Raw genomic sequence first — 23,093 nt, 5'->3', positions numbered from 1 at the left:
CACTCACAAATGTCATCTTAACTGTGTGACGGAGCAGATGTGGTGGCAGAGAAATAAAATTTTTAAAAAATTTAAAAAAAAAATAAAAAACTGTGTCACAATGCCAGACATCAGACTTCTGTGATTGGCTGCACCGGCTGTCAGTCACCTTTAAAATCTGATGACATCAACAAAAAAATTGATGATGACTGATTCACAGAGTTTTGTATGGATTACTGCATGTTTTTATGTTTTTAAAATGTAAATTCCTACATTTAACCCTTTCAAACTGAGGACGTGTGGGTGGGGATTTTTATGTGGGTTTTTTTTTTTTTGTGTTGTTGTTGTTTTTTTTTTTACTATTTTTTCAGGAATTATGTGGTAATTTTATGGTAATTTTCTTGTCATTTCATTTAAAATATGTAATTATAATAATACATTTTGATTTGTTGTAAATTCCCTTTTTGGCTAATTTAATGGTAATTTACGGGATTATTTAAATTCAAGAAATTAAATTATTTTTTTTAAATTTTGAACTTTTGTTGTTTTTACATTTTTTATTTTTTATTTTATTTTTTATTTATTTTTTAATTTAATTTAATTTAATTTAATTACAAATTTTTATTTTTTAATTTTTATTTTGCTACTTCCTTTTTCCCCATAATTTTTAATCAGGAATCAAGTGAGTTAACTTTTTTTTTTTTTTTTTTTTTTTTTTTTAAGCATATTGACAGGCTGTTCTTGTTATGTCTTTGTTTTGAGTATTTTTTATTTTTTTAAAGTAATGTTGATGTTTTGTGTGGGAGGAGCAGCTGTTTGACATGGCACTCAGATAACTGGGATCATAATAAATCAATAAACCCAAACAGGCCAGATTTGGTTTCCAGCAGCATTTTCAGACACGGGCGACTCGGCGTTAACAAACTCTGTAAAACACACGCCGTTCGCATCAGGAAGCCGCTGGAAAAGGTCAAGGCCGGCCTGGTGCTCGGTATTGATTTGCCAGCCGGGTCGTAACCGTCCAGTTTCAGGCCCTGGAAGAGGCTCTGCTCTGGTCTGGACCCTCTGAAGTGGCCGTCAGGGGAAACTGAGCATTTAAAGTCAGAGACGAGCTGCTGCGACAGCCTGGAAACAAAACCTACACCTCATTAATGCAAATACATTATGTCAAATTTACACTGATACACTGATATTCCTCTTTTATTGTTATATTATTCACTTTATTTACATCTGATTGCACATTCGTATCTATTCCTCTATCTATTTACTTATTTTTATGGTTCTAATGTTGTATACTTTCAGTTATTTATCAATTTATTATGTTTTTCCCCCTATATATACTTGTCTGTTCAGTTTAATTGCATGTTTCATTGCTTCATTTTGTCTCCTTTTACTGTTTTTCCGTGACTTCTTATTGCATCCACTTGCATGAAAACCACTCATTAAGTAAAGTCTGGTTCACTGATTGATGTAAATTTATTAATGCGAACCAATTTGTGCAAATGTGGATCCTGATTTGCAAAAAGCATGCCCAAATTTGCAAATGTGACTCAGTATCTATCACATAGCCGTGTCAAATATGTGTATGTATAATTACTGATCATTAACTGATGGAAAAGTGATGGGGTTCAATAAGTCGGCACTTCTTTCCACTCCTTTGCGAATATGAAATGTGTTTTGGTCATTTCTTTCGCACTGAGCTGTTTATAGTTCTCTGTCTCTGCTTGTTTTTTTTTTGTTTTTTTGTTTTTTTTCATGTTTTCCTTCCTTTTACATGTTTAAAACAAATAAAATAAGCAAAAAAAAAACAAACAAAAAAAAAACAAAACAAATAATGTACATATATTAATTGAATCATTGGGGTTATTTTCTATATGATTTTTTGCACATTGTGTGTAATTGTATATTTTATTTATTTGTGTCAATAAAACTAACTGACTATGACTTTGTAGCATAAATGTATAATTGCATATAATATTTTTTCAAATTTTTCTCACTAGATTATTCCACTGTTTAAGACATGTTTTTATGTCTTGTCCCTTTATGCTGCTTTTTGGAAAATGTACCATATAAAATGTTATTGTGCTTCCAACAGTGATAATACTACTTTTTTTTTTTTTGTTTCTTGCATCCAGATTTATGAATCTCGGTGCACATTTGCAGAATCAGACCCTGTCAAACAATCAGCATGTTTTTTTGTTTTTTTTCTTTTTTCCTACCGCCCAGTTTCCTCCAACGTGTTCGACATGGCAGGTGGTGCTGCTGCTCTGCTGTCTGGTGTCTCTCTCCAGTGATCATCACGTCTCTGCACAGACGCTGCACATCTGCTGCTGTGGCCGGGCGGCCGAGACGTGTGAGCCTGTCATCAGGCCTCCAGGAGGATTTTAAACTCTGACAACAGGCTGCAAAAAAAAGAATAAAAATGACTGCAAATGTTTTTAATCTGGACTGGAACAAGGCGGTTTTACAGTTTCACTTATTTTCTGTGTCCAGGAGCCTCAAAGTTACGAGGAGAAAGTGGAGATGCTGCTGGACTGCTCCTCATGGACTCTTCTTCTCTTCTTCTTCTTCTTCACCATGCAGCCTGCCATCCTCACCACAGGGTCTAACTGTACTGGTTATGGACTTTGAGGTGATGAGCTGACGAGGACCAGGTGAGCTGGATGGCTGAGGCCCAGCAGGTGTGCATCACAGCAGGGAGCCAGAGCATCTTAACTGTAACTCCACTGTGTTTGGCAATAACTCGAAATGTAACTAAATACTTTTGCAAATGAAGTAATGCAGCTGCGATGACTGAAATATACTCTTTACTTGATGTACATGATGCAATGACTGAGTGAATCCATTAATCAACATTACAGTGAACACAATGAGCAATGTGAGCTCTCTGTCCTGGTTATTTTTCCCTCTTTGACATACACAACCAGTGAGTTGTAGCCTCTGTGCAGGTGTGCGCACTTCATCCACCTCAAAGCAAAGTGTTTCTCATCTTCTGAGGCACAAGACTCGTGTACGAAGCTCATCGCTCAGTGGACGAGGACGAGCCGCTCCATCCAAACAGCCAAGGCCTCATTTTAAACCCAAGAATCCAAGAGTCTGTCGCCTTCAGACAAATAATGAGCGAAACAGCCTGTGTGGGCTTCAGTAAGAGAGCTGAGGCAAAGTTACTTTCCCTAGTAGCTGATTACTTATATGTGCAGGATTTGGTACTTTTAAGAGAAGTAACTGTATCTCAATGCTAATTTTCAGTCCTTTTCCAAGCACCATCATTCGACAGCACCCTGAAGTTTGAGGAAAACACAGAAGCCATAATTTAAAAAAAAAAAAAAAAGCATGCCATCAAAACTGAACTTGTTCAATATCCAAAACAAAATGTCCTGCAAAGCTTCGACAGCTCCTTCATGGAGAGTGTCGCCCTGGTTCCCGTCCCTCAGTGTCAAAAACAAAAACCGCCTCCACACCTCTGCAAGCCGCTGCTCTGAAACCACCCGGCCTCATTCCTCCAGCAGCAGAGGACGGTGGACTCAGCCCTGAGCTTGAAACATGCCAGTTCACAACTTTATGTCACATATTTTTTTTTTTTTTTTTACACAATGCACATATTCTTACAAAAATCGAATGCACATTTTGCTTATTTTCCTTCTTTATTTCTTCTTATTCCACTGCTTATTACTCTCCAGAATCTGAGCAACTGCAGCTGACCCAATTTATTATTTATTTCAACTCTTGCACTTTAACATTAGTCAGATGTAGCTTTTCCATATACTTTTTCAACCGCTTGTCTTCCTTTACCCTTTTCATTTTCCATTTTCGTCAGTTTGAAACAACTAAAGTTTACAACTTTATGTTCACATATTTTTTTTACACAATGCACATATTTTTACAAAAATCTAGTGCACATATTGTTACATCTCTTATTTCCCTTCTCTATTTCTTCTAATTCCACTTATTTCACTGCTTATTATGTACAGTACAGGCCAAAAGTTTGGACACACCTTCTCATTCAATGCATTTTCTTTATTTTCGTGACTATTTACATTGTAGATTCTCACTGAAGGAATCAAAACTATGAATGAACACATGTGGAGTTATGTACTTAACAAAAAAAGGTGAAATAACTGAAAACATGTTTTATATTCTAGTTTCTTCAAAATAGCCACCCTTTGCTCTGATTACTGCTTTGCACACTCTTGGCATTCTCTCCATGAGCTTCAAGAGGTAGTCACCTGAAATGGTTTTCACTTCACAGGTGTGCCTTATCAGGGTTAATTAGTGGAATTTCTTGCTTTATCAATGGGGTTGGGACCATCACTTGTGTTGTGCAGAAGTCAGGTTACTACACAGCCGACAGCCCTATTGGACCACTGTTAAAATTCATATTATGGCAAGAACCAATCAGCTAACTAAAAAAAAACGAGTGGCCATCATTACTTTAAGAAATGCAGGTCAGTCAGTCCGGAAATTTGCAAAAACTTTAAATGTGTCCCCAAGTGGAGTCGCAAAAACCATCAAGCGCTACAACGAAACTGGCACACATGAGGACCGACCCAGGAAAGGAAGACCAAGAGTCACCTCTGCTTCTGAGGACAAGTTCATCCGAGTCACCAGCCTCAGAAATCGCAAGTTAACAGCAGCTCAGATCAGAGACCAGATAAATGCCACACAGAGTTCTAGCAGCAGACCCATCTCTAGAACAACTGTTAAGAGGAGACTGCGCCAATCAGGCCTTCATGGTCAAATAGCTGCTAGGAAACCACTGCTAAGGAGAGGCAACAAGCAGAAGAGATTTGTTTGGGCCAAGAAACACAAGGAAGGGACATTAGACCAGTGGAAATCTGTGCTTTGGTCTGATGAGTCCAAATTTGAGATCTTTGGTTCCAACCGCCGTGTCTTTGTGAGACACAGAAAAGGTGAATGGATGGATTCCACATGCCTGGTTCCCACTGTGAAGCATGGAGGAGGAGGTGTGATGGTGTGGGGGTGTTTTGCTGGTGACACTGTTGGGGATTTATTCAAAATTGAAGGGACACTGAACCAGCATGGCTACCACAGCATCCTGCAGCGACATGCCATCCCATCCGGTTTGCGTTTAGTTGGACCATCATTTATTTTTCAACAGGACAATGAGCCCAAACACACCTCCAGGCTGTGTCAGGGCTATTTGACCAAGAAGGAGAGTGATGGAGTGCTGCGGCAGATGACCTGGCCTCCACAGTCACCGGACCTGAACCCAATCCAGATGGTTTGGGGTGAGCTGGACCGCAGAGTGAAGGCAAAGGGGCCAACAAGTGCTAAACACCTCTGGGAACTCCTTCAAGACTGTTGGAAAACCATTTCAGGTGACTACCTCTTGAAGCTCATCCAGAGAATGCCAAGAGTGTGCAAAGCAGTAATCAGAGCAAAGGGTGGCTATTTTGAAGAAACTAGAATATAAAAGATGTTTTCAGTTATTTCACCTTTTTTTGTTAAGTACATAACTCCACATGTGTTCATTCATAGTTTTGATTCCTTCAGTTAGAATCTACAATGTAAATAGTCACGAAAATAAAGAAAACGCATTGAATGAGAAGGTGTGTCCAAACTTTTGGCCTGTACTGTATATTTAACTCTCCAGAATCTGAGCAAATGCTTAAGTATTTCTAAAGTATTTCTGAGCACACAGACTTATTTATTTAAATTCTCTTGCACTTTAGCCTTACTCGAACATGGCTTTTTTATATACTTTTCAACCAACTATTACACTTTTTATTTTCTATTTTCATGTATCTGTGTCTGTTTGTCTTGTTGATTGTTGCTCCAAAACTGAATTGCACCTTCGGGATTATAATAATAAAACTGTATTGAACTGAATTGTGAGTTTAAAGAGGAAATGGAGGATTTGAACAATTCGAATGTTTAATATAATAATATATAATATATATTAATAATATATATATATATATATATATATATATATATATATATAATATATAATAATGCCATTAACAATATAGAAGCCATATATCCATGTTAAGAGCTAAGTCAGGCTTCAAATAGGAAACCTTCCAAAAGAGGATGAAAAAATAAATAAGTAGTTTCACAGCCACCCAGCAGCAGGTTTCACTGAGGATGAATTGGCAAATTACACACGTTTTTGGATGCTTAACCCTGAAAAAGACCCTGACACACACACTTACACACACACACTTTTGAGTCAACAGCTTCTACTTGTATTGATGAAACAGACAAAACTGCGAGCTTTCAGATTTCACACTGATCTGCAAAACGCCGCCACTCTTCCTTCCTTTGTGATCAACTTGGCAACAGGTATGAAAAAAAAAACAAAAAAAACAGGACTTTTCAACAACTTCTGCGATAATTAGCTTTTAATGAGCTGGAATAGACGAGCCAAGGCCGGGGCTAAATTAAATTATTCTAGCCGTTGTATCTGGTCTACAAAGGCTGCGTTTCCAGCAGAGAGCTCTTTAAAAGAAAAGAAAAAAAAAAAAACAGAGCGCAGCATGACAGATTGACTGCAGCCTGCGCGCCTTCGTCAGGAGATGAAGCGATGACTCACAGCAGATAAAGGGTTTTTAATCGGGGACTTAAACTGAGCCTCCCTCCGTTGGCAGAGCCGGACCTGCCGGTGCCAGATGCAGATGCAGAGATGCAAAGAAAAGTGCCAGGCGGAGGGTGCACGTCGAAAGGGCGGCTGCTAAAAAAAAAAAAAAAAAAAAAAGTCTCTAGTCTCTAGATTCCAAATTTCAGACTTGGAAACAAACCCAGTGTACTGCTGAATACCATCACTGACAATACATGACCATTATATTATATTTCCTGCTGTATAACATATCCTGCTTGTATTTTAATTGGTTTGTTTGGTTGTTTTTACTTTGGTTATTACTGTGTTTGTGCTGATATTCAGAGCTAAACCTAGTAAAGTTATCATATTTGTCATGAGTTACATGAGGAATGGGACGATATTAAGTCAAAATAGATTATCATGATGATCATAAATCGGGATAATCGTGAATTTCCTCACATGAAAAAGCTGTCTAGCTCAATGACATACAGTCCTATATATGCATATATGCAATTAAAATATTTGTTTCTTAACACAATGTAAAGTAAAGTGGTTCCAGTATGATTTTGCTCCATTTTTAAGATTTTTTTTTTTTTTTTTTTTTATGAATGAATTGCAATTATTTTGGATGCCTGTGTTGGATAGAGTGATGCTACTTTGTGCAGCTTATGAAGAATTTTTTTTTTTGTCTTTCCCTTTCACAGGGAGGTCAGAGGTCAGGATCGCCTGTAGAGCAGCACCTGGTCCTGTAATACAAAGCTACCAAAGTGTCATGGAAACCAGGGCCAAAACCACCATTTCAACATTGGGGGGGACAGATATTGAATTTGCTATTGAATTGCTAATATATTCCAGCAATATTGGGGGGGACATTGTTGGAGTGCCTGAACATTGGGGGGGACTTGTCCCCCCCAATGTATATGGACGTTTGGTCCCTGATGGAAACTGAAAAACATATGTGATATTATAGGAGTCACGAAGGAATCTGTTTTTTTTTTTTTTTTTTTTTTTTTTTGATGCAGAGAAATTAATTTCATTTATTTACTTTCCAAAACCCAGTCTGTGATGCCAAGGTGTGCAGGCAGGGGGCAGCACTGAGCTGAAACTCCGTCTGGACGTTAGAGAGATTCGATCGACCCTTCGGAGTCGGCCTCCGCGGCGGGCGGGAGCAGCAGGGCGGCGCGGGGCGCGGCGTACTCGGCGATGTTGGGGAGCCCGTGCATCACACAGCAGCTCACGGCACTGCGGAAGATGTCCATGTTGTGGGCCTCGTACCACTCACCATCGTCGCCGTCGTAGCACTCCACGTTGAAGGTGGTGGTGAAGCCGTTGAAGCCGCCGACCGCGAAGAGCAGGTCGTCCACCACCTCGATGCCGAAGTTGCTGCGCGGCGTCAGCATGGAGGGCATGTTGTGCCAGCTGTTGATCACGGGGTTGTAGGCCTCGACGCTTTGCAAGCGGTTGGTGCCGTCAAAGCCGCCCACCTTGGAGATGAAAGGGTCACGAGTCAAACACCGGTAACTCTTTAAGACAATAACTCGACTGTTTCAAATGGCTCGAGCGTTCCTTACTGCGTAGATGTGTCCTCTGTAGGCGACGACGCCCACCCCACTGCGCCGGCTTCTCATTGGTGCAATCAGCGTCCACTGGTTGGTGTCGGGGTCGTAGCATTCGGCCGTGGCCAGGCACTCATTCCCATTGAAGCCTCCGCAAATGAACACCTATGGGAAAGCAATCAGCGTTGAGCTTTAGCACATTAATTGGGGATGCCTTGATTTTTTTTTGTGTTCCAAAGTAGAGAACACCCACATGATGATAGGCCAAAGAGTGATGGATCGATAAATGAAGCTTTGGAAGCCGTTTTCTCTTAGATTTCCTTGTGAGAAAGATCCTAAGGAAAGTCTATGTGGCATTCAGGAAAAAAAAAAAAAACAACACACAAAACGTTTGAGCTCAAATCTTTGTCAGCGTTGTGGTTATTTTTAAAAGACTATAATGCTTTGTAAAATGAATAAAACAATTCTTAAAAATATTACAAATGATATCCACTCTGTCGACTTTATCAGCTCCACCTGGCCAGTGTAATTCAGTTCAGGTCAGCAGCTCTGCCATAAATTCTACTTTTAAGAAAGTTTATAATGTTCAGTTTGTGTTGGAGAATGTCTAAATTTAATTCTGTGTTTATTACTGAGGTTGTAGTTTGAAGAGCTCTTACTGGACTGCATTACACTGAGAGGTGTTTCCGATTTTTTGTCCTCGCCCATTTATATACAAAGAGGTTGGACAGAATAGTGGAAACAGCTGTCAGTAAAGTGCAGCACTAACTATGAGCTCAATGCCAAACACAGAAGTGAATGAACACCTCTGTTACCGTGACAACAAGACAAACTGAGCATTACAGGCAGCAGGAAAGCAAACTTTATGGCACAACAGGTTGGATTAGATTGGATTAGATTGTACAGGTGGAGCTGATAAAGTGGCCACTGAGTGTAAATATTATTGCAGTTTAAATCCTATATTATTATGTAACTGTAGAACTGAAGGAAACAGAACAGGCAATTATACAACATGTAATTGTGTTGTAATCAGAGTTAGTGTGTTAGTTGAAATCATGTTAATGTAACTAAAAAAAATGCCTTGAAAGCTGATTACTCTCAGGCTGCAAATCATACTTGTGCTTGTCAAAGAGCCGACAGGTAAAAGAAATATTATTTTGACTGGAGCAGTCATGATCATGCTTCATCAACCCTCCCACTACCTCCAAATTTAATAACATTTTTTTAGGTAAATTTGTCCCCAGAAATTTAAACCCCCAGACAATGATTGTAATAAAAATTGCTTCCCATGTTTATGCATCAGCTACTTTATGTGTCTTGTTGACCTGAATAGCCCTTTAAATAAAACATCCTCCATACATCAAAGTTTTTGTGGGAATCATGTTTTTTCCCTCCCAAATGTCATATTAACTATCATTATTCTATTCAAAACAACTAAAACTTGTTGTAAAATGTGTAAAATGCTGACATTTCTCATATGTTGACCACAAAGAAATGTCCAAAATATGTTTCGGAAAAGTCACGAAATATGTAGAAAGCGATGTTTATCGTGTATTTAGAGACGTTAAACACCCAATGTGCTCAATTTGACCTCAAAGAGAATAGGAGGGTTAACTTCTGTGTCCTGTCCCAGGGTTTTACAGCTGATTTTTTAAGTTATTTCTATCCGCTCTTAAGCTCCGCCCACCTTGCCGCGGAGTGCTGCGGCGCTGGCATCGCTCCTCTGTTCGTGCATGTGCGGCAGCAGAGTCCACTGGTTGGTCCGGGGATCGTAGCGCTCGGCCGTGTTGAGTCGCCCGTGTCCGTCGTAGCCTCCCATGGCGTAGATGCAGCCGTTCAGGGTGACCACGCTGACGTAGCAGCGGCACGAATGCATGGGCGCCGCCTCGTGCCAGGTGTGGGTGCGCGGGTCAAACCTGCGCACGCTGCTGAAGTAGTCGATGCTGTCAAAGCCGCCGACGCAGTAGACCATGCCGTCGAGGAAGGTGGCGCCGTGGTACGCCCGAGGACTCTCCTCGTTGGTGGTCACGTTGATCCAGCGGTCGGCGCGGGGGTCGTACGCCTCGATGCCGTTGGTGGGACCGCCGCCGCTCCAGCCGCCGATGGCCAGCAGCACGGCGTAGGGCAGGCGCTGGCCGAACAGAGGGGTGTGGCCGTCCGAGTTGGGGTCTCGGTTGTTGAGGAGGTTATACATGGCCAGGAAAGTGCTGTTGATGATGGACTGACACTCGGCGTCGTCCTTCACCAGAGCGTGGTACTTCACGTCGTTTATGAAGTAATCAGTGTTCATGATGGTCAGGCGAAACTAGGCAAAGATTACAAAAAAAAAAAGGCAACAGTTAGATATTTACCAATCCTAACAGAAATGTGAATTAAGGAAGATGAAGGAGAGCATATATTAGGATATTAGGTTTCTGTGATGTCCTAAAAACAGCAGAATACGTGTTGTGTCTGTCATCTGAAGACTAGCTTTGGCCTTTGCACTCCCTGAAATTTGATCTAGGAATGCAACAGTGATACTGCAGACTGCGATACTTGAGTCTGATCTCAAAGCGGCTTTTCTGACATCTCAGGTCAGTCCTGATCTCTTGTTTGGGCACAATCTCAGTTGGCTGAATAAAAAAAAACTGAGTGTATCGACAGGTACCTTGGACAACAGCAGAGCCATGTGGCGTTGGCGGTCCTCAGGCGAGTGGCTGATCCAGCGGACGACGGCCTCAAATACGGTTTTCTCCTGCCTCGCGTTGAGATCGTCCCTCCCGATGATGACGGCCAGCTGCTCGGCAGTGAGCTGCAGGAACCCCTCGGAGGCGACGACCTCCTCGAAGCGATGCAGGATGAACAGGAAGGCCTTGCGCTCGAGTTCGGGGCAGCAGTAGATGTCCGCGAACTTCCAGATGCCGATGCAGTTGTCGGACCTGAGATGCTTTTCTTGGAACCTGCAGCAGGCGTCGATGATGCCCTTGACGGTGAACTGGTCCGCCACCGCGCAGAGCTCCTCCACGTTGTCCTCGGTCACGGGAACGGAGTGTGTGTAGGCGTACTCGATGATCAGACGCATCATCTTGGACGACAGGCCGGGGATGTTGTACACTTTGTCCTCTGGTTTCGTCCACTGGGAGTCAAAGAGCGCTCTGTGGGTTCAGGGTGGAGATTATAGAGGGTCACTGAAATCTGCACAGTATTTAACATTGTTGTGTTAGGGTTAGGGTAAATTCATTAGTCTGGCCTTATAGTCAACTCTGTGGCCTTATTCAATTCAACTGCAGCAAATTTTGACCAATGCAGACATGGAAAATTTAATTTAGGAGTAGTGTAAATTGTTATGTCTACATGTACGTAACATTTCCCCGAACTTTTTGAAATGCTACTGTATTAAATCTAGATTGAAACTGTCATTGCATGAGTCTGCACCTTGAACTTTGATTTTTATGTTCTTTGTTGCTTTTAAAATACATTTTGAAATTTTTTTTTTTTTCATCAAAAGCACCATGAACCAGTGACTTGATGTAAAGAGAAGTTAAGGCAGGCAGAAGTTTTGCACTAAATCTTGTTGTTTTTTTAAGTTTATTCACTATTTTCATTTTTAAAAATATGTGTTTTCCCTTTTTTGTTTATTAAAATAAAAATATAACACCGCTGACGTCCCTTCGCAGAGGGTAAGCAGCTCACCGGAAGTACGGGCTGCAGCTGCAGAGGACGACCTTGTGGGCGTTAAAGTCGACGTTGTCCACTCTGATCACCACGTCGCACAGTTTCCCCTGCAGACGGAGCTGGTTGAAGACGGCGAACGCGGCGGCTTTGCGCTGTCCGTCCATTTTTGCCGTATCGATCAACAACAACAGCAGCGAAATCTTCAAACTGGACCTTCGGGGTGATCGATGAAGTCGTGCTTCTCCCAGGCAGGCGTCCCTGGTTGTGCTCAGGCCAGGAACTTATGAGCCAATCAAGAAACTCTCTGTCAGATTCTGGAATGGGCCTTTATTGAGTCACAAAGCCTCACAGTGGACACAAATCAAAGCAATGGGTGTTATTAACACTGAGGTCATCCATGGCTACCAATTAAACAAACGAAAACACCCCAAAAACCACACAAAAATTCACAAAAAGTTTTTATTTTAAAGTGTTTTCTCTTCCATCCACATCATACAGTAAAGCAGTAAAGCATGAAAACAATACAGTTGCTATGTGGAGATTTCCACCGTGGTCATTCTGCATTTTCCTCCAAACTTTTTTTTTTCTTTTTTTTTTTTTTTTTAAATATAAATCACCCATCTATAGATAAATAAACCAAACTGCAGCAAAATATTTCCCTTTTTTTGACATTGCCATGCATGAATAATGTAGTTTATTTTGTTTATTTGCCAACACAAAAGGATTTTAATATCAGTTTTTGACACATTTTTTTTTGACACATTGTCTTTCCACATATTTAATACATGCCATTCAAGTATATTTGTCTTTTCTGCTTATTGATTTCAACAAAGAAAACTGTTTCATATATATTCTTGTTGCAAACGTCTACATAAAAAGTTTTGTCGGCTGAAGTTTACAGCTGAAGTGAATGGTACGCCGCTGATTGTATTTGAATCGTGCATTAATTTGATTTGAGCGTTTGCACGGTGCGTTCAGTTTTAATTTGTATTTTTATGAATGTTGCTTCGTGATACTCGTCCTCATGGGGGTTTCCGGGGAGACGAGTGAGCAAAAGAGCAGAGAGAGAAACGAGGGAAACATGCAGAGTGGATGGCGGCTTCAGGTTCAGCAGACTTGGCCGCTTTGTGCTGTTGTCACCGAGTTTCCATGCACAGGAAAGACTTTCCTCGGCTCCTCGGCTGGCAGAGGTTTTTGTTTTTTTTGTTTTTTTTAAATCCGAGTGCAGCAGAAAAGCTGGGAGGCGACCTGCCGGCGGAGATAAGCAGGGAAGAGGAAGAGCTCCATCCAAACTTTTTTTCTTTTACAATGAATAACTGCACACACACTTTTTCATCACTGCATTGTCTGTTTTATTTATTTATTTATTTTTTAAAACCTTTTATTAGAAGTGACGCTTTAACATTATGATGCTTTGACACCGGTGATGAAGTGAAGCGATGCCACTCAAAAAAAGAGGATTAAACGAAGAACTACACAACTGAATGGACATATTTATGCATATACACACATGAGCAATTATCTGCATTATAACATGGGCATACACACACACACACACACACATAAACACACCCCTGCAGAAATTTGCATAGGACTCAGCACACGTTTCCCGCTGTAGGGGAAACCGGGACATCACATGTGTTGAGCCTTTACAGCAAAGAGGTTTTCACAAGTGGCAGCTATTTTATTACTTATTTATTTATTTATTTATTTATTTCTTGCTTCAGACATGAGCACGGCCCCAAAACAACCGACAAAGCCAGTCGATCTCAAACAAAAAAACAGCATAAAATCAAAGTCAAGGCTCTGACCTTTTGCTTCACTGACAAACAGGAGAAAATAGATGTAAAAGAAAATCAAAACTGCTGCTTGAAAATGAACAAAATCCAACTTTTTACAGGTCATACACTCTTCTTCGCGCTTCAATGTGCACATTTACCAAATCTCACAACTACAGATGAACGCTGATGTAAACGCTGCGTAGGCACAGAAACACACAGGCACTATTTCCTGCACAGAAATCAGTATTTATAAGAAAAAAATAAGACAGACTTCACAGCATGCAGAGTTTAGGCTGCAGGCTGGGCGAGAAGGGGCAGAAAATACGATGAAAGTCTGAATTTAAATGACATTATTATTGTAATTTTATCATGTCAGTATAGTAACTGTCCTTAATATGCATATTGTATACATTGATGCACACTGTTTTTTTGGTTTTTTATCATCTATTTATCATCTGGGTGCTATTTATTTATCATCTGTTTATACTGTAAATTTGCACATTGCCCCCATCTCTGCACATTGGATACATCGATGCACACTGGTTTTATTGGTTGTTTGCACATTGTTTTTTTGCACATTGGGTACTTAGATCTTTAGATCTCGAGGGTCATCTTTTATTCTTTATTTTTGATTTACTTATTCTTTATTTTTGATTTACTTAATCTTGTAGTCTGTGGATACTGCTGAAAACTGTGACTTTCCTTCGGGATGAATAAAGTATTTATCTATCTATCTATCTATCTATCTATCTATCTATATCCAGTTTCACTATGCATGTTTAATCTGGACAGGCCTATTTATCTATTTTACTTATTATTAGCACATTTATGAGTGAGAATGTGTGTGTTGCAGTGTGTCACACATAATCCAGATGTGTGTGACGTCAGCGATGGAGGCTCTGTTGGTGCTTTTAGTCGCCATGTCTGAAAAAACAAACAGGCGTATATATGGAAATGAGCTAATTAGGGGCGTGTCAGCGTGCATTAACGGCTGATCGGAGCGTGCATGAGGCTCGCGCACGTGACGCGATTACACACAGACTCAGATTTATACAACAGAGGCATGCACGGCTTTAAAAATCTGACTAAATGCATGTGCAAATCTCTGGCTTTGTGCAAACACACTCTTTTCGTCACGAATCTGGGCGGTTTCACACATGTGGACGTGACATCGCCTCGCCTCCGGTTGGATCCTTCAAAGAGCCAGAAAAACACACCGAATAACTTGCAAAGTGCATCTGCAGTGGCTGTTTTTTTTTTTTTTTAATCAGAGGTTCCTTGCATGCTGTGTGTCGGGAAACGTCTGACAAAAACCTCTGCGGGTTTCAGACCAGCGGCCACGATCCAAGCCTCCGCCTGTGGAGAAGCGGAATAGCAATGAGCGCTGGAGTTCAGCCAAATGGGTCTCGGAGAGGGTTTGTGCTCCAGTAAAACACACGGCCGCGCGTCCACCAGCATCCCCGAGCAGAACACAAGCAGCTGATTTGGGAACAAAAGAAGGAGAGACTAACTAGCTCCCCGGCCTCCAGTCGGCTGTGGCGTCTAACCCGCATATCCATAATTAAAGCAAATTCTTGGCCAATTATCCCTTGAAGAAGAGATTTCTCAATAGGTAGAGATAAAACTGTATAAAGAAGCAGCCCTGAGGGGTATTATTTCCAAATTCAAGATGTGGGTTTTTTTTATTTTTTTTTTTTTATGTAAAAGTAGATCCTTTTTATCTGTGGAAATCACAAAGTGAGGCTGCAGCGGAGAGGAAATTCACCCAAATTAACCTCCGGTGTCGGTGAGGGAGACGGTGGGAGACGCAAAGAAATGAAAAATTAAAAGCTGCGAGACACTGAGGGCCGATCCCGGTTCAGCCCTCACTGACACCTAAACCTCCGTCTGGTGCAGAAGTGGGGCGTCCCGACTCTTTTTGAGATGCAGCGTGTGCATAAAACTAACTAAACTAAAATAAAAATACACAGAAACTGTCTTTTAGTTTGTCAGTTTGGTCGAATGTGTGAGTGCAAGCAGCAGGAGTGTCGGGTTTCTATTGCAATTTGTATTCTGAGCTTCTTACATCTCGACCCTGACAAACAACACAAGAAAAGACACAAACTAGTCAAAACTCAATATTTTATATTTTGCAACAATAAAACTAAACCGAAACAAGCAAAACCCACTGCGGGAACTAAACTGAACTGAAAACAAACATTTAAAAACTGAAATAAATTATAATATCTCTGCTCCAAACCGAGTTTTTTTTAAACATATAACTTATATTTGCAAATTTACCACGCAAAAATGAAAAGCCTCGGTTAAATGATGATTTTGTGCATTGTTTTGACTTATTTCCACGTCCTGCGAATGGCGTTTGAAAATGTAAATCCAGCTGTGAATTTAATTTCCCCGCTTCTGTGATGTCAGCGCGGGGCGGAGTCAGTTGCTACGGTTACAAGCCGCCGCCCCCTCCTGTTTAATGTTTAATCGTACGGAGGCTTTACTCCACAAACCTTTTCAGGGCCAAATGTTTCTGCGTTCGATCGAGGGATCTGTTACAAGTCTGTCTTATCACCTTTACTGATCTGTGGATTTGTGATTATTGATTATTGATCTGTGTTATCAGATCATTCAAGAGGAGGAACTGGTCTGGTTTCCTTTGATCGACCAAAAACCTGCAGAGATGAGACCTTTAAACTTCATCTAGAATGAGTCTGAAGTGATAAAAGTGAAGAGAATGATTTTTTTAGGTGGAGATGAAATATTTTCAGTTTTGAAAGAAACTGAAAAATCTAGAGGAACTGAGCTGTGAAAAGTTACACACAGCCTCCCGGTTCACTTGAGTCCAACTAAATTAATATCAAGTTTAATGAACTGGAAAAGTAAAGCCTGTTTGAATCATCACTCAACTTTTTTAAATCTCAACTTTTTTTTTTTAGTTAAAACAAAAAGTTTAAGTGCGGTGACATTTCCTACATAAAAATTAGAAAAAAAGGCTCTCTGACTTTCGGGTTAGGGCCCCGAGAAGATGAAATGTGTGTGCACTTCACTGACATCGGGACTTCTGGCTATCAGAATCCTCACACAGTGACCCGTCGCCGCCGTTTGGGGGCGTCTGTCGTCGGGTAAAGTTCACGGCAGACTCCAGCGTCTGTGGCCTTTCTATCTTTCGGTTTATTCTCGTTTTATGTAAAAGAAACAAGCCGCTTGACGCCTTGCAGCGACTGTGGAGGGCGATCTGTTCGCTTCAGCGTGCAGCGAGAGAGACGAGTCGGCGTTAAAGCGGCGTCGGAGGCCCAGCTGTCCGCATAATCACACAGCTGGAGCGATTTCCTCCTCTGTTTTTCCAGATTTGCAACACCCCCACCACCCCCCACCCCCTCTAATTACCTCTAGCAATTTCTGATTCAAATGTGAAATATGCTAAACGAGTGCAGATCCTGTCTGCCGCCGCCGTGCATTTGTGGAAAATAAGTTAAAGATCTAAGTGGTTTGCAGTTTCTTTGGATGCTGATCAGCAGCTTTAACATTAAATGGAAACACTGCGTATGGCATCATCACATACAGGCATTTTGCTAGATAATACTAGATAATATATATAATATAATATAGATAATAATATAGTGTACTAGATAATAAACACTTTAATTTATCATACATTACTATGAATCCAAATTTCTCTCACCCAGCATAATGGGTGAGAGAGAGACTTTGCTGCTCGTGACTGGTCCAACACTTTCATGCACACACACACACACACACACACACACACACACACACACACACACACAGCAGCCCACGACTCTCAACAACTGCATCTAGTGGACTGCAACAACCCCAGACCACCTGGGACGTCTCTGCCATATTGCAACAACAACAACAACAAAAAAGTCAATAACCTGAAATAACCTGACTGACCCGCCCAACACACAGCCAGTGATTTCAGGCTGGGTTTTTTTTATTTGTTTGTGAAGTAAAATGCTAATTCAGACAGGCTTGCAGATGCCGTTGGCAGCTTGGTAAGCAGGCAACACTAGCCAACAAGTTTAAAGTCAAAATATTATCAAGAGAACGTAGAAAAGTAGGAGAATATAGGAAAGAACATAGGAAAGTAGTGTTTGTTTCTATTAGGACACTGTCTTGTTGGAAAAGTAAAATAAAATCCAGACTATATAGAGGAAAGATGAAAAAGAAAAAGACAGCCAAAAGAAAGAACTAGCTGATTTAAAAGTAGGTCTTGAGTTTGCCTCTAAAGAATAAGTCAAACACTAAAACTTTAGTCCATTATAAGACGTCAGAACACAATAAATTCTGCCGTTATGATGTTATTGGTTATATGAGGCTAATGCAGTGCAGCTGTTTGCTGTACTGATGAATTATGGCTTCTTTGCTAAGCGGGAAGCAGAAGATTTGCTTTCAAAAGGGCCACAAGGGCAAGAAAATGCAGAGGTTCCAGCTTTTTATTTATTTTTATTTTTATTTTTTTGCACTCTGACCTTGTTCAGGCTGTATGAGGCTCCGGTGGCTCGGTTGCCCCATTTACTTCAACTGAGTGTTGAATTTCACCATAGTAGATCAATCAGCCACATTGTTGTGTTTGTTGAAATATGATTTACGAGTTACACTGTTAAAAATGTCATATTTAATGTAACTTATTACGCTGATTACTTTGTGATTACTTTTCTAGCAAATGTTTAAAAATGGACAATGAAGCTGAAACACCCTAAAAATAAAAGTTTAAAGCAGCAACAACAAGCCGCCTCGAGGTGGTCAGACGCGGAAAGACACGCTTCGATTTGATTGGCAGACGAGAGGCGGAGAGGCGGGGCAAATTCAAACGAGCGAACCAATCAAAACCAGCTCACAAAATTGGAGCAAACAGAATGGAGGTTATATTCTGCATAGGAGCTTCAGGAAATATTCAGATATAACCCCAGGATTTTCATCAGTAACTGTAATTTAGTTGCATTTTGTTTTTTTCTCAGTAACTGTAACTGATTGCAATTACATTTATTTAGTAGTTTAATCTCATGTATTTTGCTGTTGTGCCTCACTTCTAAAATACAGAAGCCGTCCTGTGAGTCTCTAAGTTTTTTTTTTTAATAAACTCTCATGTCTGCAGACAGTCCAGAATCACAATTATTATTTCTGCTTCAGCACGAGATCGGCTGCAACGTCGAGGTCAAGATGAAAGCCACACGAGAGGAACTTGGAGATGAAAGCTCTCTCTCTCGTGTGTGTGTGTGTGTGTGTGTGTGTGTGTGTGTGTGTGTGTGATCGTGTCGGGTGTCCTGGTGGTGAAACTCATCATGTTACCTGCTCAGGAGGGTCCAATAAGGAAGGTCCTGCTCCACATTTCAGACACTTTCAGGCACTACAAATCACAAAACTGCAACATTAAAATACCTCTTACAGGTTCATGCAGCAAGAATTTTACTGGGAATACTGGTGTACTTTTACAAACCTAACACTGTCCTAACAGAAGATGCATGAACAGTGAATAATTAGGTCATTAAATAGGATGTAAACACTTTATAAATCATCAATAAGGTTTTCATACGGCGATGCAGGCTCACTATTTGGCAAGGTCAGCTGGAGAGAGCTTTAAAGTGGGATTTCAATGAGAAGATGCAGTGCAGCAGTACGTTGATCTTGCCAAATAGTGAGCCTGCATGTAAAGCGCTGACAGCTTAATTTATGACCTAATTATACGGGGTGCTCTTATTGTGAAGTGGCGTTCAGTAAAGGATCTGGGGGCTTTTTCATTTTTCCCCGAGCAGTTTTAACACATGCAGAGAAAACTGTGTATGTATTTTTTTTGTTTGTTTTTTTTTCTATAGCGGCTCTTCCTCTTTTTTTAATGAGTGGGTTATTTGAATTCTGCATTTTTGGAAAAATTAGAAAAATTAAAGTGGTAAGCCCCAGTGAAGTTTGCTTACTTTTAATTCTTAAACCTGAAAAAAAAAAGAAAAAAAAAAAGAATTGATTTAGTGCCTAAACCACTGTAACTTCAACATATGGACGGTACATGAGGAGGAAACAGAGTATTACTGTCTCCCAGCTTTAAAAAATATCAGCTGGCATTATTAAATATATGTTTTTACTGTTTCTGAACCCTTTAAATCTCGGTTAGAGGGCAAATTAGAAACAGGAAAATTGGCAGGAAAAACAAAATGCTCCAAATAAACACAACCCATCCAGGCACAAACTGAGAAATTTGTAGATTTAAAAAATTGGGTTTTTCAATCTTAAATTAAATTTGTCTTAAGGATTTTTTTTAATGTTTTGCTGTGCCTTGTTGCTTTTTTTTCTCAACATTTTAAAGTAAACATGTAAAGTTAAATTGATTTCTTAACTCTTGAACTTTGGATTCAGATTTCCTCAGAAACTACTAAAAACTCATGGATGCAAAAGTCCCATCGGCTCTGTTTTATTTCCTGTCATGTCTTTGGGACAAGACCTTGTCCTGATAACATGACATGCCTTCAACCTGCTGGATTATATATATGATGCGATGCTGCCCCCTGCTGTCACAGAGCTCAATTGCACCAGTCCAAACACAGACTGTCTTTCTCCTAAACTAAACTAAAATAAAAAAAAAAAAAAAAAAAAAAACAAAAAAACATGAACACATGAAAACCTCTCATTATTCCTGGATTTGCACCATGAGGGCTATTTAACATTTATGTTCCTTTCATTTAATAATTAAATCAGACCACTGCAGCTGCAAAAGGGTTAATTTAATCTGGATAGCTCAGTAGACGTACTTCATTGATCACAAATTGGTAAATCCTTGTGTTGCAGCAGCCGCAGGTTGTTCAAATGTTGAACATGAGCAAACTAAGCCTCTCCACACTAGGAGAGAGAGAAATATATTTCTTTAAGAAAAATAAACCCAACAAATAATAAAATAAATAAAGTGGATCAATGCAAAGAATATAAGAAAAGAAAAAAAAACTTTGTATGTCACTTCTCCATGCAATGACCAGATGAATGAATCATGTTCTTCATGTTTTTTTGTTGTTTAGTCTCTGTTGTGTCTTTGCTCATGTGTCGTTTGGTCTTTTAATTTGAAGGTGAGAGACTTTTCCCTGCAGGAGGCAATTAAACGCATACGGTACTTCATTTTCATTTTCATTTTCATTTTAAAAGAGAAAAGCTCGTCTGACTCACCATAAATGTATCTGTGGTATTACTGGGAGTGATTCTGCACTGATGGGGGATTCTAGTGTTAGTCTGGCACTGGAGGTCAGTAAAAAAAAAAAAATGATGTTGACTTGAGAAACAGCTCAGGAGACAGAGGTCTGTGCCAAAAAAATAAATAAATAAATAAAGGGCTGTGGTTTCATTAACCAAAAGCAACAACCAAGCACAAGAGAGACACTAAAGTTCTGGGAAACTCAACAAGGAGCAAACAAACTGAAGTTGCTACCAGCGACACAAAAAAAAAAAAAAAAAAAAAAAAAAAAATCAAATTCAACCACAAACAAGCCGGAGCTGAGCAAACATTTAAATACTAACAATATTTTAACTGGTGATGAACTCCTCCCTGGATGAGTTTAATCAGTCAGCAGTCAAGAGAAGGGGAGCGTTCAGACACACTGCACATAATCCTGACCAAACACAACCTGCTCCATGTCATTTCTCTTGGATTAAATGAGCGACAGGCCCTGCTAATCACCGGCTCCACCCTGCACCTACCTGTGCACAGGTGTCCTGCACGGTCCGGCCTGATGACAGGGACTGCTGCAGGGAGAGGCAGGGACTATAGAAAAGGAACAGGGGGAACCTTTTCACAGTGTCTTTAGGTTGCTGAGGTTTGCTTCATCATGTTGAAGGTTTCAGATTATTTACTGGATTATTTCTACAATGCTGAGCTGATCAAACCCATGGCTGTTTATTTTCTATTCACCAAAATCCCCCCATCTTTTGTGGCCACAGTTTTAATCCCAGGAAGCTAAAATTTGTCATGGAGGTCAAGGGTGTGTGTGTGTGTGTGTGTGTGTGTGTGTGTGTGTTCATGCCAATTGGCAAAAAGTGTGTGTGGAAGTGGACGAAATCCCCTTTTTTCTGAGCAGAAAAAAGCTCTGTACATCCAGTGGTTCAGTTCCTATGGGTAGCATTTTGTGTTAGCTTAGCATAAACAACTGAAGTCTATGGGATTCGTTAGCCTGGCTCTGTCAGAGTGTAAAAAACAAACCTCACAGCAGCTCTGTAGCTGTCTGATTTACACAGTGGATGATGTGGATTTGAAACAGACGGAGGGATAAATGTGTCCAGCCGCTACAGATCCACCATCCAACTTCTCCTACAACAATATTTATATTTAAATATGTTAATTCATATCAGGAAATACAAGGTTTGCATGTACAACGGTGTTAAGAGAGGAAAGACCCTCTGGTTGTTCATGCAGGGCCAAAGGATGGAGAGGAACATCTATGCTTTTGCAGAAGATTTCATGTTTTTAAATTGCTGCGCTTGTTTTTTTTTTTTTTTATTTTATTTTTAACTACTGAATATAAAAACCCCACAAAAGGAAATGCTAAATAACTTTTTAGAGTCATTACTTCGTCCTCACATAACCAGCGATGAGGTGTCTTTATGCAAAACACATGGAAGACTCTTCAAACCCTTCTTATTAATTTTCTGGACCAACACTGACTCGATGTAGAAGCTGAGATTACAAAAAGTGCAACCAAAATGAGCAAAAGAGAGATAATCATAACCAAACAAATAATTAAAATTATTTATCAGGGCATAAATATTTATATTCAGTGTTTCAGTCAAAGAAAAACAACAGCAGTAATACAAAAAAAGGAGATTATCATTATTATTATTATTATTCTAAAATGCAAAAGAGAGCATGTACAAAAAGCAGAGCTGCTCCTTTCCTCTCCACTGGAAACCATTTCGGTTGTGATTATTGATTAACTTAAAAGAATTAATGCTATTTTAACACATTTTCCTGGATGAAATCGAAGCTATGACAAATAAAAAATAAGAGACAGAGAGCAGGAAGGTGAGTTGTTGTTGCATGAGTTTAATATAGTGCTTCAAAACGTCGCCTCCAGGACCTTTGACACCGATCAGGAAAACCCGCCGCACCAGTATTGGCATCAGATCAAGTCGATCAATCCCACATCCTAATCAATAGGACAGAACAGGAAACCCAAAGTCACCCCAAAGTCAGAGCACCCCCCCTCCTCCTCCTCCTCCTCTCTGGAAACACACACACTGAAATATTGCACAGTGTTTAAAACGAGCCGCTCGTTCTCCGCCTCGCCAAAGTCGACCAGTTCTCATGTTCGGCGAGGCCGGGTCGCCGCGGCAACCACATACATTCAAAAACAAAAGTGTTATTGCGGTACATTAGTCAAATGATATTGTTTGTTTTTTTTCCCCATGTATTTTTTTTATGTATTTGTTTGTTTTGTTTTGTCCCGTGTGAAGAGTTTCGTCCCAAACAGCTGCAGCTCACAAGCGCACCTGATTCTGTCCAAACCGGCGTTTGACTGTAAGCGAGTCCTAAAACGACTACGAGAGCCCGTCCTCCCGCCAAAACGACCCCACAGGGCG

At 40.3% G+C, this 23,093-nt stretch overlaps 1 protein-coding gene across 2 annotated transcripts; it reads right to left on the bottom strand.

The window, feature by feature from the left end:
- Positions 1–7,529: 7,529 nt before the first annotated feature.
- On the bottom strand, positions 7,530–21,159 carry LOC115373726 (kelch-like protein 10). Of its 2 annotated transcripts, XM_030072243.1 has the most exons (8): positions 21,039–21,159; positions 20,691–20,759; positions 18,834–18,891; positions 11,770–12,031; positions 10,745–11,231; positions 9,785–10,402; positions 8,113–8,262; positions 7,530–8,025 (listed from the first exon to the last, which is right to left on the bottom strand). In XM_030072243.1, exons 4-8 carry the CDS (start codon positions 11,913–11,915, stop codon positions 7,660–7,662), a joined length of 1,767 nt encoding a protein of 588 aa, XP_029928103.1. In that variant the 5' UTR covers positions 11,916–12,031; positions 18,834–18,891; positions 20,691–20,759; positions 21,039–21,159; the 3' UTR covers positions 7,530–7,659. The 2 variants fall into 2 exon arrangements, with proteins under 2 accessions (XP_029928103.1, XP_029928112.1); XM_030072252.1 differs by lacking the exons at positions 11,770–12,031; positions 20,691–20,759; positions 21,039–21,159 and adding an exon at positions 20,285–20,341.
- Between the last annotated feature and the right edge of the window lie 1,934 nt (positions 21,160–23,093).

The sequence above is a fragment of the Myripristis murdjan genome, chromosome 2, assembly GCF_902150065.1.
Source record: "Myripristis murdjan chromosome 2, fMyrMur1.1, whole genome shotgun sequence".
NCBI lineage: Eukaryota > Metazoa > Chordata > Actinopteri > Holocentriformes > Holocentridae > Myripristis > Myripristis murdjan.
This window is presented reverse-complemented; position numbering and strand designations above follow the sequence as displayed.

Coding starts and splice junctions, on each gene's coding strand:
- LOC115373726 (XM_030072243.1), bottom strand. CDS start 11,915: ATGGACGGACAGCGCAAAGCCGCCGCGTTCGCCGTCTTCAACCAGCTC. Junction 11,232..11,769: donor AGCTGCAGCCCGTACTTCCG/GTGAGCTGCTTA, acceptor CTGAACCCACAG/AGCGCTCTTTGACTCCCAGT. Junction 8,263..9,784: donor CCGCAGCACTCCGCGGCAAG/GTGGGCGGAGCT, acceptor GCTTTCCCATAG/GTGTTCATTTGCGGAGGCTT.